This window comes from Petaurus breviceps, unplaced genomic scaffold (assembly GCF_028583685.1).
Source record: "Petaurus breviceps papuanus isolate PSGF00001 unplaced genomic scaffold, PetGlider_PUasm1.0 179, whole genome shotgun sequence".
Classification (NCBI taxonomy): domain Eukaryota; kingdom Metazoa; phylum Chordata; class Mammalia; order Diprotodontia; family Petauridae; genus Petaurus; species Petaurus breviceps.
In genome coordinates this window covers 83,017-101,078 of record NW_027185779.1, presented here as the reverse complement: position 1 = coordinate 101,078, position 18,062 = coordinate 83,017, and the positions used below count along the sequence as shown (strand labels likewise).

At 38.2% G+C, this 18,062-nt stretch overlaps 1 protein-coding gene across 2 annotated transcripts in view; it reads left to right on the top strand.

Annotated features, from left to right (window-relative positions):
* Positions 1-18,062, top strand: part of MATN2 (matrilin 2) — a 114,415-nt gene that overhangs the window by 24,206 nt on the left and 72,147 nt on the right. For both annotated transcript variants that reach the window (XM_069086581.1, XM_069086580.1), the window contains exon 3: positions 14,657-14,779. In XM_069086581.1, coding sequence (XP_068942682.1) covers positions 14,657-14,779 — 123 coding nt within the window. The remainder of the gene's footprint in view (positions 1-14,656; positions 14,780-18,062) is intronic.

Sequence of the window (18,062 nt, the reverse complement as noted above, 5' to 3'; positions counted from 1 at the left end):
ATTTAAAGTTAAAATAAACCAAGATCTTAAATATTTCTTATATTCATTCTGAAATGACTAGAAAATATGGCCACAATTGAATCATGTAGAAAGCAGTCAGCTCTTGGTTAGACTAGATGTCCTCTGAGGTCCTTTCTAGCTCTTGAGATCTGTGATTCTGTGTGTGGAGGCTGGATGGGCCCTTGGCAACAGGTTGAGGAATGTCCTGATTACTAAGATAGGGAATGAGAGAGGGTAGGAGTATGTGGTTAATTGGGCATGGAATAAAGTTCTGGGGGATGATGGAAACCTAGGATAGGCATAGTAACATGAGGAGATGTGTAGGTAATGTTTAATTTGGAATGTCATCAAATAAGCACTCAGTTGTGCACAAGGGATAGTTTAAGTTAACTTTTGGGGTTCTCTTTGCAATTTATTGTTGTGATTTGACATTCATTTGGCATATGATAATCAAGAGAAAACAGTGACATGATCACCCAGGAGCTAAATTAGCCAAGTTAACTAATAAGTCAGATTTATTAGTAGTTATTTTCCTATTGCCCGTAAGTAGATAAAACTACCCATCCTCTTTCCCAGATGTTGGTTCCAAGCAAGGAATGAGAGAAAGTGGATCATGGAAGAGTAAAAGGGGTCCCAGAGACCATCAGGTTGAATGCAACATCCCAACAAGTGACCAACCATCCAACCTCCCCATAAGCCATTTGCAGTGATGGGCTGCTTAACTACCTTCTGAAGTAGCCTACTCCATTTTAAAATAGCTCTGTTAGAAATTTTATCTTTAGGTTGGGCTGGAGTCCATCTCTGCAACTTCTACAAACTGTTCCTAGAACTGTCCTCTGGAGCCAAATAAAACAAATTCGATTCAACTCAGTTCAATTCAGGAAGCATTTATTAAATGCTCATTACGTGCAAGGCACTGGGGAAATACCAAGACAAAATGACAAACAGTCCCTGCTTTCAGGGGGCTTACATTCTGTGCATCTCTCTTCCACATATTCCTCTTTGAATAATTGAAGAGAGTAATCATGTCACCTATTCTCGAAATTAAATATCCTTTTTCCCTCAGCCAATTATTTTGATATGGTTTAAAATCAGTCAGTCAGTGCGCAAGTGTTTATTGAGTTCCTATTATGTGCCAAGCATGGTGCTATCATCATCTTGATCACTCTCTTACTCTGGACGCTCTTCAGATTATGAAAGGAATCAGCAAGTGAAAAAGCATTTATTAAGTGTTTACTGTGTGCCAGGCACTGTACTACTAAATGGTGGGTATACAAGTACCGGTCAAAAGAAGGGTAGGACTTGCCCTTGAAGAGCTTACATTCTGATGAGGAAAGATAACACATAAAGAGGGAGCTCCCACAAAACTGGGAGTAGGGAGAAGGAGATGCCCACAAAGGACCATAGTAATTGTGTCCAGAGAATCAAGGACAGCTGGTCTGATCCCTTTCCTAAGACGGGAAGAACTTTTTCAGGAAGAATTTACTACTAAGAGAAGGGGCTGACAGGAGCTGAATTGAGGTCTGATAAAAGCATTATAAGTAGGAATATCACTTTACTGATTCTGGAAAGGTTTGCATTAGCATTTTTGGTAAAAATCACCCTGCCAACTCTTGCTGAGCTTGCAGTCCACTAGATCCCCCAAGTTTTTTTCATTAGAACATCTGTCAAGGCCCACCTTTCTCAATCAGTACTTCTGCAGTTAATTTCCTTTTACTCCAAGTACAGAACTTTTGACATCCCTATTAAATGTTATTGAATTGGGTTCATCTTGACAGCCTGCCAAGATCTTTTTCTGTCTTAACACTGCTGTCTGAGTTATTAGCCCGTCACAGGTTTGGGTCATCTACAATTTTGGATGACCATGTCACCTGTGCTTTTGTACAAGTCATTAACAATTTTGTTGAACGGAATGGGGCCAAGGACACTTAAGAACCTCCTTTCAGGTCACCCTTGTTCTGATAATCAATATTTTTTGAGCTCAGTCATTGACACTGATCCAAATCTACTTACGCTGTACTATCATCCAGTCCACATCTCTCCATCTTGTCCACAAGACGGATTTTGTCAAATGCCTCGATTGCCCTCACGGAGCTTACATTCTTACATTTATTCTCAGATACACCAGATCTCACCAAAAAAGGCAACAAGTCAGTCTGGCATGACTTGTTCTTGATACATGAGGCTAGTTCTTGATGACTGCCACTTCCCTAAGTGCTTACAAACTATCATCTTAATAATATAGTCAAGAATTTTGCCAGGAATCAAAGTCAAGTTCACTGGCTTATGGTTAAAAGAATAGTAAGAATAATAGCTATCATTTTTATAGCGCTTAATGGTTTGTTAAACACTCTATAAATATTATCCCATTTTATCTTTGCAACAACCCTGGGAGGTAGATACCTCCTAGGAAAGTGAGGCTGAGGGAGGTTAAATGATTTCCCCACCGTCATATAGCTAATAAGTGTCTGAAGGAGAACTTGAACTAGAGACTTCCTAAATCTAGGTCCAGCTTCCTATTCATTGCATCACACTTTGCTGTTGTTCAGTCATGTTAGCTATCTCCAAGTCTTCATGACCCCATTTGGGGTTTTCTTGGCAAAAATACTTGTTTGCCATTTCCTTCTCCAGCTTATTTTACAGATGAGGAAACTGCAACAAGCAGGGTTAAGTGACTTGCCCAGGGTTACACAGCTAGTAAGTGTCTGAGGTCAGATCTGAACTCATGAAAAAGAGTCTTCCTGATTCCAGGTCCAGTGCTCTATTCACTGAATCAGTCAGCTGTCCATTATATCACCTAGCTGCTTCAAATTCTCCTTTGCAAAATCAGAACTACATTGCCCATCTCTTGACCTATGGCACATTTCCTACCCTCCACTATTCTTCCAAACTCATTGACAACACGGTAATATCTTCCTTAAGATTTAGTTTGCCTTAATTTTTGGCTTGGCATTCCTAGCACCCAGCACAAAGCTCTGAACATACTGGGAACTCAATAACCAATTGTTTTTCAAAGTCCTCTATAACCTTTCCCCCGACAAATACACCTTTCCGGTCTTCTTACATCTTACCTCACCTTCCCTTCTATTCTTCAATCCAATGGCATTGGCTTCCTTGCTGTTCCTTGAATAAGACACTCCATCTCCTGACTCTGGGTATTTTCTCTGGGTGTCCCCCATTCCTGAAATGCTCTCCCTCACACCTCCTTGGCTTCCCTGGCTTCTTTCAAGTCCCAGCTAAAACCCTTCTTTTTCAGGATTCCCTGTCCCTCTTAATTCTATTGTCTTTTCTCTCTTCCATATTTCCAATTAAAGTTCGTTTATACATAGTTGTTGATGTTTTATCTCCCTCATTAGATTGTGAACTCCTTGAGAACAGTCACTGTTTACTTTGTATCCCCAGTATTTAGCACAGTGCTCGGCACATAGTAGGCACTTAATAAATATTTATTGACTGACTAGTTATTGATTGAGGGTAGGGAGTTAAGTACAGGTTTACTGTAACTAAAGCTAACATTTAAATAGTACTTTATGGTGGGTTAAGTAAAATTCTGGGTTTCTTCTTCTACAAAATACAAATTTATTTAAAATTCTGCCCCATCACCAGAAGAGTTTTCATTTTTGTGCCTTCTGTCTTATTATTTGGTTGGGGGAGGTAGTTTATTTTATACACAATACCTCACACTCTTTCTCTGGAGATCAAGAAAAAAATTTTTTTTTAATTTGGTACCTATTAAGCTTACATACATTATATCTCATTGGATCTTCACAGCAATCCTGTGAGGTAGGCACTATTATGATCACCCTCATTTTTAGGAAACCAAGGCAGACAGTTTAGGTGATTTACCCAGGGTCACACAGCTAGTGTCTAAGCCAGAATCTGAGCCCAAATCTTTCTGACTCCAAGCCCAGTGCTCTTAATTTTCAATCATCTATCAAGCAGTTCTTTTTTTTTTACTACTCCACCATCTAAAGATGATTCTTCCTGAAGCAACATGAGAGTTAAGTAATTGTACATTTTCTCCATCATCTTTTGTCATTTCTCCTTTCTCTCTCCCCCACCCCCATCAGAACAATTTGTGTTAGCATCATCTTAATTTTATTCTTGTGACATCCCATCTCTCTTGCACCAATCTTCCCTATATGATTTTAGGCCTGCCTTTTCTCTGAACAAGTTGAAGTCCACTGTTCCCATATCTAGGCTTTGGGTCCGACTAATCCAGGCTCTTCCCTCCTCATTACAAACTCTCAAATGGCACCATCCCCTCCTGCCAAGGCTCTGGTCATTTCTATCTTGGCACCACCTGAGTAAAGATGACTCAGGGTACATCAATCACCATCCATCATCAAGCTTTGGAGAGGGAAGGTTCCTTCTCAATTCAGCAAATCTTTATTGAACTCATAATATATTCATGGCATTGTGCTAGGCACTGAAAATAGACAGAAGTATATAACTGTCAGGAGGATAATAGCCCAGGTAATGGTAAATAACAATATATGATAGCATGTGTGGAGTGCCAAAGGAATGGTAGAGGCAATAAGGACAAGGTGATCTCTCTCAAATCCCTCCTAACTCTTAACAGTTATGAGTCTGTGAGTTCAGAAGAGGGAAAACTCACCAGCAACTGAGCTAGGAGGGGTAGAGAAAGAAAGGCTAGCCAAGTGATATAAGCAAATGCCTGAAGGCAGGAATGTTCATGGTGTGTTTTAGGAAAAAATGAGTAGACAAATTTGACTGAACAAAAGAGCTAATGTACAAGAGTGGAATGAGGAGAGACAAATTTGGAGAGGAAGGACAAGGCCAGAATGTGAATCCTTTGAAAGGAAGCCTAAAGATTCTGGACATTTTCCTGGGCATTAGAGATAGCCATAGGTCATATATCTCAGAAGCTGTCTAGTTCAACCTCATTTTTTTTGAGAGGGGAAGGCAAGGCAATTGGGGTTAAGTGACTTGTCCAAGGTCACACAGCTAGTTAAGTGTCAAGTATCCAAGGTCAAATTTGAACTCAGGTCCTCCTGACTTCAGGGCTGGTGCTCTATTCACTGTGCCACCTAGCTGCCCCTCAACCTCATTTTTACTGATGAGATGAGGCCCAAGGAAGCTAAGTAACTTGCCCTAAGTCACACAGTTAAATGTCAGAGATAGGATTTGAACCTGGTCCTCTAAATATAGGGCCAGTACTCTTTCCATAGTACCATGTTGGTTTCTGAGTGTGCATGGGGGAAGGGAGTGGAAGATACATACAAAGTGTTGTTTTAGACATATTAATTTGAAAATGCTATGTAGACTAGATTGGACGAAGGAAAGATTAGCATCAAGAAGATCCATAAGGAGACTTGGCAGTAGTTAAGGTGGGAGATGATAAAGTCCTGGCTGAAAGTGATGTTCATAGAAATGGAAAGGAATTGGTTGATTTTCTGAAAGAAAACTCTGAAGAACTAATGATGTGCTTGATATATCAGGGGAGGAAAAGGGGAGGCACAAAGGATTACTTCAAGATCTTGAGCCCCATTGACCCAAATGAAGAAGAGCTGGTTTGGAGAGAAAGATGATGCATTCAATTTTAGACAAATAGAAATCAAAGTGATAGCAGAACACCAGCAGAGAGAGCTGCCCAGCAGATATGTGAAGTACAATCAGAAGTCAGGAAAGCAGCCATGACTTTGGAAGCCGTCCTTCTATGGATGATTGTTGAAGCCTTGGGAGTGGACCATGATGAGTCATTTACATTGAGATGAGACCCTAAGGTTTACAAAATGCTCTCCTCACAATTCAGTGAGCTGTGGGGCTTAGTCAGCATAGTTTATCCAAGGTATCTTGAGCTCAGCACGTCTAAAATTGAACTCCTCAACCTCTCCCCTGAATCCACCTCTCCTTCAAATTTGCCTCTTTCTGAGGAGGACACCATTACTTTCCCAGTCATTTATACATTACATATTTGTCAGTCACCCCTGACTGTCCCCTCCCTCATCCCACATCTAAGCAGTTGCCAGAGTTTGTCAATTCTGCCTCTATCGTCTTTCTCAAATCTGTTCTCTTCTCTCCAGTCACGCTGCCACCATCATCTTCAGACCCTCATTACCTCATCATCTTAGATTCTCAAATGGATCAATGCTCTCTTCAGTTTTAGAATTCCCTCCATCATGCAAATCATAACCCATCTATGCCTGCCCCTATTGTGGAACTCTCATTCATTTTCCCCAAAAAGTTCACTATAGGAGTCTATCATTGTGTTGAAAGTCTTTCTCATTTTCTATGAGGGTACCAGTGGAACACTCTGGTTATCCACTTGTCATCCTTTTTCACTCTCAACATGCTGCTTCAAATTCTCCTTTGAAAAATCAGAACACATTGCCCATCTCTCCACCTATGGAACATTTCCTACCCTCCACTATCCAAACTCATTGACAACAGGGTAATTGTCATATCCTCCTTAAGATTTAGTTCGCCTTAATTTTTGGCTTTGCATTCTAAGCACCCAGCACAGAGCTCTGAACATATTGGGAACTCATTAACCAATTATTATGGTCTTCATAGGGTCTTCCCTATGACCAGCCCATCTTCTCTTTCTGCCATTCAGTTCTAATGACATCATTTATTCCTATTATTTTTCAGCATTCCCTATCCCACCTACCGTATTATGATGTTCATTTTTCATTCTTTGGAGGTAGAATTATTCAAGGTCTTGCTGGCCATGCAGCAATACTGATTAACAGTCTATTTAGTTTTAACAGTCTTCTTACCTCTAAGTTTCCTTTACCTGCAAGCTCTCCCTTTTCCAGTCTATCAGATACCATAATAATCTTCCCAATGGATATATCTGACACATAACCCCCCTGCCCAAAAACTTTCAGTGCTTCCTTATTGATTCTAGGATACTCTGTTACCTCAACATTGTAGGCAAACCAGACTCTTAGCTATTCCCTCTATTCAACACGCTGTTTCTCACCACCTTGACCTCCTAGAAGCCATCTTTTATGCATGCAATGAACTCTCCCTTAATTTCTGCCTTTCTGACTCCTTATCTACCTTCAAGAATTAGCTGAGGTAATCAGTTAGTTCCATTAAGCTTTATGTTATTAATTAGAATAATAGCTTTCTTATAAAAGTGATTTTTATAAAAACTTTTATATGGTGTTGTAAGGTTTGCAAAGAACTTTACATGTGTTATCTCATTTGATCTTCCCAACAACACTGTGAGGTCAGTCTTATTATCCTGATTTTACAGAAAAACCTACTGAGGGTGAGATAGTTTAAGGGACTTCCCTATGACTACACAATTAAACAAGTATCTGAGGTGGGGTTTGAATTCAATTCAATTCCACATCTAGCATTCTGTTCATTATGTCACCTAGCTGCCTTCCCTGTACCATGTAGTGGCTTCAGTTCTTTATATATATATAACTTCACAAACATGAACTCAGCACTATGTTCACAAAGAAAAACAAAAAAGAGTCTTGCTTATGAAACCATGAACTTCTGTTATATAGCTTTGGTTTTTTAAAGTGTATATTAAATTTAACAAGATAATCATGTAACCCAGGTTTCAAGTCTAGTGCATTTTACATAAGATTCTCCTGCTTGATGGGGAGGATGGTATTTAGAAACTATGTGCCTATGTGAAAGGTGGCATTGGTATGAGAGCTTTGGAGGGGAGATGGTCTTCTTTCTGACTTGAAGACAGACACACATATGGTTCCAGATTGTCTTCTAGACCTGCAAGAGTTTGGAGTTGTCTGTCTATTCCTCTTTCTCTCTCCTCCCATCCTTCTCCCTTGTCTCTCATCTTGAAGCCTGGATTACAGGGACAAAATTGCCCTCTTTGTGTACCCTTCTGATTTTCTTTCTGTTCTCTTCTGTGTATATTTTATTGACATTCTTCTTCCTTCCTTTCATTTTTTTCCTTCTTTCATTTGTTGCCTCTGTTACCACCCACTAGCTTGCCCCACCCCTATAAAGCCCTTTCTTATAAAAAATAAACATAACAAAGAAAAACAAATCAATATACTAACCAGATCTCAAAATGCATGTCATTCTACATTTCAAGAAAATCGCCTCTGCCAAGAAGAAGGTGGCATATTTCATTATTAGTACTCTGAAGTCATGGTTGATTAGAATTCTATAGTATTTACAAGTTATTTTCCTCTATAGTATTGTGTTCTTTGTGTGAATTGCTCTCCTGACCTATTCATTTCCTTTTGAATCAGTTCATACCAACCTTCCAAGGTTTCTTTGAATTCTCTAGATTCATTGGTTCTCACAACACAGAAATATTCCATTCCACTCGTTTTCCACAATTTATTCAGTCATTCTTAATATGACTAATCTGTTACTCCTCAAATCCTCCTACAGGGTGGCCAGGTGGCTCAGCAAGTAAGAGTACCGGCTCCAGTATCAGGATGACCTGGGGATCAAATCCGGGCTCAGATACTTAGCACCACACCCAGAAATAACTGGCCATGTAACCTTGAGCAAGTTACTTAACCCCGATTGCTTTTAAAAAAAAAATTCTCCTACAGCATTTTGTCTGAACTCTCCTTTGTTCCTTTCATGCCCTACCCTGCATTATACTTAACTCTATCTGTCTATGCCACCTCCAGTACAATGTAAACTCATTAAAGGCAGCAGCTAATTTAATTTTTGCTTTTTTTCAATAATTGCTTCCTAGTTTGTCTCCTTGCCTCCAGTTCCTCCCCTCTCTAAGCCATCTTTCACACAGATGTATGGTCAAAATAATATTTCAAAAGCACAGGACTAACCATTTCACTTCCCTGCTCAAAAAGCTTTGCATGGCTCTCTGTGGAGACCTATTAAAGACCTTAGATTGAAAAGGCCAAAGTCCCCCCCACCCAGTATCCTGGGCAATCTTCAGTTGTTCTGATCCATATTTGGCCACTGGACCCAGATAACTCCAGAGGAGAAAGTGAGGCTGGTGATTTTCCACAGCCCTCTCTCACTTAAACCCAATTCATTTGCATGTCATGGCATCACCTCCCAGATGTCATGGTCCTTTTTGAGAACAAAGGAAAAATAGCAGCAGTATGACTTCTAGGATAAAGTATAAGCTCCACAGACAGACATTTACCAAGTCTGACTCCCCACTACCTTCCTATACTTATGACGCACCACTTACCTTCAACTCAAAATATTCCACATTGTCACCAAGATTAAATATTAGGTTGTCTCCTGCCTTTATGCACATTTATGGACCATCCTGAATCCGGAAATGTCCTCCCTCCTCATCTCTGCTCCTTAGAATCCTTGTTTTCCTTCAAGGTTCATCTCAGGTGTCACCTTCTCCATGAGACTGTCCCTGGTCCAAAATTGTTAGTGGTCTCTTTTGCTCTTCAATACAAATAGAGACAATAGCTACAAATTACCTTGTATCTATCTGTGTACACGTTGTGTCCCCCTAGTAAAATATAAGATCCTTGAGGGACTTTGTAGCCTCAGACCTAGCACAGTACCTAGGACAAAGTTGGCACTTAATATAAATATTTGTCGAATTAAATAAAAGATTGAATAATAAAACAAAGAAGTATGTGGTCATTCAATTCAATTTAACAATATTCACCATGGTATAGTATAGCTCAATATAAAAGACAAAAAGAAATAGTCCCTGCCCTCAAGGAGCTTATAGTCTATATTCTTTTATGTCTTTGTTTTAGCTTCCCAATTAGACATGTTCTTTTAGGGTAGAAATTGTGTTATTTTTTTTTGTAATCCCCCTCAGCTCCTAGTAGTGTATCTCTATTTTCTCTACTATACATATGTATAACTGTGTGTATATATCTGTATATGTACATATGTACTATGTATGTATATATCTGTATATGTGTATATATACTATATGCTATCCTATACACAGTACATACACATAACATACATATTTTATTTATTTATTTTTTTACTTACTAATTATTAATATATTATATATAATACAATAATTTTTTTTTCTTTTTGGAGGGGGGAAGGCAAGGCAATTGGGGTTAAGTACTCCTGGAATAATATAACCAGTGTCAACACGAAACCCTTTTACTAAACTTGCCATTTCTGAAAATAGCAATTAGAGATTTTTGGAGGGTGGGGAAAGCAAGGTTGTATAGGTTGTGCAGGTGTCTTTGTATGTCTGTGTGAATGTGTATGTTTGCTTAGGAAGTCATTTTATCTGTAATTTCTCTCAACATAGACTTGGCTTTTGATTTCTGGGCCTGCCAGGTGTTAAGAATATATCTTTCTCCTAAAAGTACCCTGTTTCTGCTCAATATTATCCACATTGCAGACTATTCTATCATAGAAAATCCTTGGAGTATAGCCAGATTTTAAATCAAGAGCTATAAATCTCTACTTTTCATTATATAGCACTTAAGTAACCTTTATCTTTACAGACTAGCTACTTGAGAAATGGTTTCTTTCAAGTCATTCAGAGACCAAAAATATCAAGTATGGTTCCAGGCTCTGTGTGCTTATGACTTTGTAGTCAGAAGAGCTGGAATATAATAACTGAGAAATTAGACTCCTGGGTCCTGTGGGAAACACTATAAACTTCAAGAGAACATTATGTAAGGACTGATTTTTTTGGAACTAGAATAAGACTTGAGAAAACACAGTCATTGCTGAGTTCTAGGTGAAGATTACTATGTACTTCCATCCTCCCTGGCCCTCTCTTTGTCAACCAGGCTTTAGTTACTCCTCTATTTTTATTTTTATTATTACAATACTAGAGATTTTGTTATTAGAGGGAATTTTAATGAGGACACTCCCTTTTCTAATTCAAATTGGGACCTCCTATGCAACTTAAAATCTTAGAGAGTTGTTTGGAGAGCCGAGAGAAGGAGAGCTTTGTTTGGGATCCCATAGATGTTATGAGTCAGGGATGGAATTTGAACCTACTTCTTCCTGACCCTCTATTTACTACTATTCTATATTGCCTTTATACATCTCTGTTTTTAAGACTATAATTTCCTCAACCAAATGAAGTTGTGTAAGGTACCCCAATAGGTCCCGCAGCCAAAAAAAGGATGTTTGGGGTGAATTTATCATTACTCCATTGGGTTCCAAAACCTTTTATTTTTCCTGTGATGGAGTGTTCTAGGCCTGCTGCATACCTTAGAATTCTAGTACCCAGGGACTTAACAAGAGTAGGTGATTCATAAATATGGACAAAAGATATAACTCAAAGCCCTACAACCTTTCAAAAGTGCTACAAAATCAAAATTTTAAATTTAGTTTTTAAAACTTCTCAGTTCCAAATTTTTTCTCCCTTCCTCTCCCCTGTCCTTTGAGAAAGCAAGAAAAATAAAATCTGTTACAAATATGAATAGTCACTTTTTTAAAATCTTAAATTAGCCATATCTCCTTCTCCCCTCCACCCCAAATAAGCTTCAGTCTGCTCTCTGAGTCCAGTCTTTCTGGAATTGGGTAGCACATTTTATCAGAAGTCCTCTAGAACTGTGGTTGGTTTCAGCTATGTCACTCAGAGATTCTAAATCTCCCAAAGCTGTTTGTCTTTACAGTATTCTTGTTGTTTAAGTTGTTATGTTGGTTCTTCTCACTTCACTTTGGATCTGTTCATATAAACCTTCCTAGATTTTCCTGAAAGTATCCCCTTCATAATTTCTTATAGCATAATGGTATTCTATAACATACGTATATCATAACTTTTCCAGCTATTCCTCCATTAATAGGTACCCCCTCTGTTTGCAGTTCTCCACCACCATGAAAAAAGCTGCTATGAAAATTTTTTGCATATATTGGTCCTTTCTCTCTTTCTTTGTTCTCTTTGGGGTATAGATCTAGTAAACACTGAGGCTGTAACTTCTTTTGCTTCTGTCTTTTCCAAGGTGCTCAAAGGACCTGCATTCAGATCCTGCCTCTTACCACCTATGTAACTTTGAACAAGTCATTCTATCAGTTCTCTCATCTGTAAAATATGGGTAGTTAAATTGGAAGATTGCTAAAGGCCTTTCCATCTCAAAATTCTATGCTCTAAGAGAATTCAGAGGCATAGAATTGGGAAGTGTGTATGAATTGCCAGCTTTTGCATCAGCAAGCCTGTGGCAATTGCCTTTCATGCCAATGAATACTAGCATGTGTGTAAACTTCAGTATATATACCATAGACTTCCAACTCCTGATCCAGATGTTACTGTATGTTCTCATTAATGATTATGCTAAAAAAATTAAAATAATTCAATGTCATTTGAAACATGAGAAGTTGGCTTTTGTTAGAATTTAGTTCCTATCACTATGTTTTTGTTATGGCTAAACTCTAGCAATTGGCTAATGTCCCATGATGAGCAGTATATTCAAAGATTAAGGCTGTGTGGGTGTTCTGATCCCAACCTAATAGTTTGTTGACTGAAAAAATTAGTATTAGGACTTTTTGTACTTAAGGAGTCTTAGAACATCAAAATTATGTTCTTTAAAAACCCATTAGTTAGCCTGGGAGCAAAAGAATAAACATAATTTATTGTCTTTTTGACTGGTTAGCCATCACATTTACATAACTAGATGATTAAGATATCAAATACAGTATTATCTCTTTGGTAACTTGGTATACTAGAAAGAGAACTGAATCTGGAGTCATGAGACCTGAGTTTGAATCCAAGCACTGACAGTATTTGTGTAACCATAGGCAAGTCACTTTGTTTAGCAGCTAGGTGCTGTAGTATATAGAAGACTGGTCCCAGAGCCAGGAAAACCCAAGGTCAGATCAGACACTTAATATCTGTGAGATCCTAAGCAAGCCACTAACCTCCTCTGGCTGTCTCAGTTTCATCAAATATAAAAAGGGAATAATAATATCACTTACCTCCCAAGGTTGTGAGGATCAAATGAGATAATATTTGTAAAATGCTTAGTACACTACCTGGTACAGAGTAGGTGCTTAATAAATGTTTATTATCTTTAATAAACAGAGAATTGAGTCAAATTTATAAGACTACAAGTCATTTCCCAACTGACAGATGGTCAGAGGATATGAACAGACAGTTTTCAGAAGAAGAAATCAAAGCTATCTACAGTCATATTAAAAAAAAAACCTGCCTAAATCATTATTGATTAGAGAAGTGCAAATTAAAACAACTTTGAAGTACCAACTCACACCAATCAAATTGGTTAACATGATAGAAAAGGAAAATTACAAATGTTGGATGGGACATGGGAAAATTGGGACAACAAGGCACCATTGGTGGAGTTGTGAACTGATTCAACCCTTCTGAAGAGCAATTTGGAACTATAGCCAAAGGGCTATCAAACTGTGGATACACTCTGCCCAGCAATACCACTTCTAGGTCTGTATCCCAAAGAGATCATAAAAATGGGAAAAGGACCCACATGTACAAAAATATTTAGAACAGTTCTTTTTGTGGTGGCAAAGAATTGGAATTGAAGGGATGCCCATCAATTGGGGAATTGCTGAACAAGTTGGAAATGTAATGGAATACTATTGTTCTGTAAGAAATGATGAGCAGGCGGATTTCAGAAAAACCTGGAAAGACTTGCATGAACTGATGCTGAGCAGAACCAGGAGAACACGGTACATGGTAACAGTAACATTGTGTGATGACCAACTTATCTCTTCTCAGAAATGTAAGGATCTAAGACAGTTTTTAAAAACTCAGGAAGGAAAGTGCTATCCACATCCAGAAAAAGAACTATGGAGTCAGAATGCAGAATCATACTATTTGCACTCTCTCTCTCTAATATTTTTTGTTTCTTCTTTCTTGTCGTTCCTCCCATTGGTTCTAATCCTTCTTTATACCATGACTAATGTGAAAATATGCTCAATACAAATGTATATGTAGGGCCTATATCAAATTGCATTCTGTCTTGTGGGGGGGGAGGAAGAGAGAGGGAGAAAATTTAGAAAATTTAAAATTCTTATGGAAGTGAATGTTGAAAAATAAAAATAAAATAATTAATTTAAAAAGAAGGTGCAAAGGACTGTGATCTGCATTGCTGGAGGGAAGGCCCATATTGAAGAAAAGCTTCTTCATAATTTTAAAATCTCAAATTATGTAAAAGGGCATCAGAAAGTTGTTAAGTTCTAAATAAAAACCTTTATTATGAAAAAGGAAAAGGACCCACATGTACAAAAATATTTGTAGCAGCTCTTTTTGTGATAGCAAAGAATTGTATATGAAGGGGATATTCATCAATTGGGACATGACTGAACAAATTGTAGCATATGAATGTAATGGAATGCTATTGTGCTATAAGAAGTGACAAGCAGGAAGATTTAAGAAAAACCTAGAAAGACTTTACATGAACTGATGCAAAGTGAAGAGAGCAGAACCAGGAGAACATTGTACACTATATCAGCAACATCGTGTGATAATCAACTATAAATAACTTAGTTCTTCTCAACAATACAATGATCCCTTTTCTTACCCTTGTCCTCCCTGAACTTCAGTGACCTTATATGTAAAATGGGGATTATATCTACATTATCTATCAAACAGGATGACTTTGTGGGAAAATGCTTTGTAAACCATAGCTACATAAACAATATAAATATGAGTTAGTTATAAATAATTGAATATGTGAATATGAAGTATTGTTCATATTGTTTTGTTCTTGTAGGTGGTATATTGCGTTAGCTATCTTTGATTTCATTTTAAATTTAACTTTGAATATTTTTATTTCCTCTATAGTTGTGGATTACTGTGCCTCAGAAAACCATGGCTGTGAACATGAGTGTGTAAATGCTGATAATTCATATTTCTGCAGATGCCATAAAGGATTTGCTCTTAATCCAGATAAAAGAACATGCAACAGTAAGTTTCAAAATGTGGCATTCTGATAATATTAGGTGACTTTGGGCATTGAAATCTCTTGATGCCAAATTGACCCTTGATTTTTCTATAGGATTTTGTTATACTCTTCTTCTCCTATTATACCTTAATGGCCACCCTTTCTTGACCTTCTTGACAAGTTATCCCAGTCTTTTCCAAGATTCATGCTGTGGAGAATCAGAAAGGTCATTTTCCAATAAAAGATCTATACTTGGAGGGGAGGATCCTACCTTCCTCCCAAATAAGACCCTAGCATGTCATTTGGTGCTAACACAACTATATATCTACCATTTATTGGCAGAATTAAAAAATCTTCATTGGAATGTTGTAAGATGGTATATTAAACAATCAATCCACACAGGTCCAAGAGTGTCCTATTCTTGGATCTACATGATACAAGACAGGCATGGTGTCACACATCTGAAATCTCTACTACTGGGGAAACCTGAAGCTGGTAGATCAATTGAGCTCAGGAGGTCTAAGCTATAGAAGGTCTTACACCAGTCTGGTACCCACACTAAGACTGGCACCAATATATTGAACCCCTGGGAAGGGGGGCTGTGGGAGGAGTCACCAAGCTGTACATAAAGAGGACAAAACCAGCCCAGATCAGAAGCAGAGCAGAGCAAATCAACAATAAGATTAGCCCATAAGAGGTTACTAAACTTACAGTTTGAGCAAGATAGAGACCCAGTGTTAAAGAAGAAAGGGAAAGCGGCAGCTAGGTGATGCAGTGAATAGAGCACTGGCCCTGGAGTCAGGAGGACCTGAGTTCAAATTTGGCCTCAGACACTTAACACAAAAACTAGCCATGTGACCTTGGGCAAGTCACTTAACCCTAATTGCCCTACATTACCCCCTCCAAAAAAGCAAAAAGAAAAACCAAAAAAAAAAAAAGGGAGAAAGGAAGGGAAGGTAGGAGGGAGGGACAGAAGAAAGGAGGAGCGAAGGAAGGAAGGAACGAATGAACGAACGAACGAAAAGAGGAAGGGAGGGAGAGGGGAAGAAAGAAATGAAAGAGGGGAAAAGGGAAGGAAAATCTGATATACCAAAACATAAACATGAAAAAAATCTAAATTAAGAAGTGGTCACACCCACTTTTCAAAAGGACTAACAGCATGTTATTGTAAATATAGAGTTCTTTAGTGCACACAAGTGTTTGTTTACTTCCTTGACTGAGATGTTTAAAGCTCACATATTAGGGCCCAACTGAAGATTAATTTTTAGATAAAGATAAAACAGCTCTGAAATATAAGCTCTGAGAAAATGGGATTCAATTTATTTTTGAAAATGACTTCACAAAACTTTTTTTTAAAGCAATTGGGGTTAAGTAATTTGCTCAAGGTTACACAGCCAGTTATTTCTGGGTGTGGTGCTAAATATCTGAGCCCAGATTTGATCCCAGGTCATCTTGGGGCCAGTCCTCTTACTCACTGTGCCACGTGGCCACCCCTAAGCAATTGGGGTTAAGTAACTTGCTCAAGGTTACACGGCCAGGTGTTTCTGGGTGGGTGCTAAGTGTCTGAGCCTGGATTCGATCCCAGGTTATCCCGACTCTGGGGCCAGTGCTTTTACTCACTGTGCTACCTGGCCACCCCAAACAAACAGATGATGGATGGATAGATAGACAATACACAGATGGATGATTGATAAATGATAGGTAGGCAGACAGACTGATAGGCAGCCTACATTCTACAAGTATTTCTTTTTTTTTTTTTGGAGGGCAATTGGGGTTAAGTAACTTGCCCGAGGTTACACAGCTAGTTACACAAAACTTTTCATAAACATTTATTATAGAAACAAGGAATCCAGTACTTAGAAACACACATGCAACTAAAACAAACAAAAAAGAATTACAATACTTAACCTTCTTGATATTCTTCCATTTTTCTTACATCCATTACTATCAGGCGCCAGGATTAGGGGTAACATGGGAGTGAAGGACACAGCTGGATGGATAGTTACAGTAGAGATGAGCTGCTAGTCATCAATTTCTTTCTTTTGCTCCATCCACCTGCCAATATCTTCCATTCAGCTCCAGCTGCTGCAAAATGGCAGGGCTGTAGAGAGAAAGAAGGAATTTGGCTGTAGTATTGGTGTACAGGCATTCTTTATCTGTAATTCTGTGTGATAGGGGTAATTAGATAGATAGATAGATAGATAGATAGATAGATAGATAGATAGATAGATAGATAGATAGATAGATAGATAGATAGATGCACACCTAACTAAATACATACTGATTAACTAGTTAATCGATTCAATAGCTACAACTGAAGATGCTGAATTAATTTTGAATATTATTTTGAATTAATTTATTTTTTTGATGACATTGTGCTAAGTATGAGAGGAAGGCAAAATAAATTTAAGACATAGTTGCTGTTTTCCAAGAGTTTATAATCTAGTTGGTGAGGTAATATAGACACCCATGAAACTATAAATTTTCCAAGGCTGCATATGACCAAGTATCAGAAAGAGTGAAAATGGCATTGTAAGACTTTAGGGAGAAGGGAGATCAGTGTTGGTTGGAGTAGTCAGGGAAGGCCTTGTGGAAAAGAAACCTGAGAGAAGATAGACCAGCAGTATACACTACTGGGAGTCAGGATACCCATCTTCTATCTAATTCTCTCATGACCATTAGCTAGCTTTATTACTTTGGGAAATTTACTTTTCTGCATCTTGTCTTTTTCATCTTTAAAATGGACATAAGTAGTATTTGCCTTACTAGTTCACAGTGATGCTGATTGAATAAGAGACAAACAAGTGATTGAATAAAAAAAATAGATATGAAAGAATTTTACCAAATTTAAAAGTTTACTTATAGTTATGTACAAAATATTATTGAACTTGGCCCTTGAGTTGGACTTTGAAGGAGAGGTAGGTTCTGAATAGGTGAAGAATAGAGGGAAAGGCATTCTAGAAGAGAGGAATAGGACAGATAAAGACTTGGTTTCAGGAATGATGCCTTTCTTCTATTTTCTCTGGGACTTCATTCCATTAATCATACCCTGTTCTCTATGAAACCTTCAATCTTTCCCTCTTTATTTTTTTTTAAAGCAGTTGGGGTTAAGTAATTTGCCCAAGTTACACGGCCAGTTTTTTTTTTTTTTTTTGTGGGTGTTAAGTATCTGAGGCCAGAACTGATCCCAGGTCCTCCCGACTCCAGGGCTGGCGTTCTTACTCACTGCGCCACATAGCCGCCCCCTTTCCCTCTTTATCGGTTCCTTACTTTCTGCCTAACTCTATCCCTTCTGTGCAGGTATCC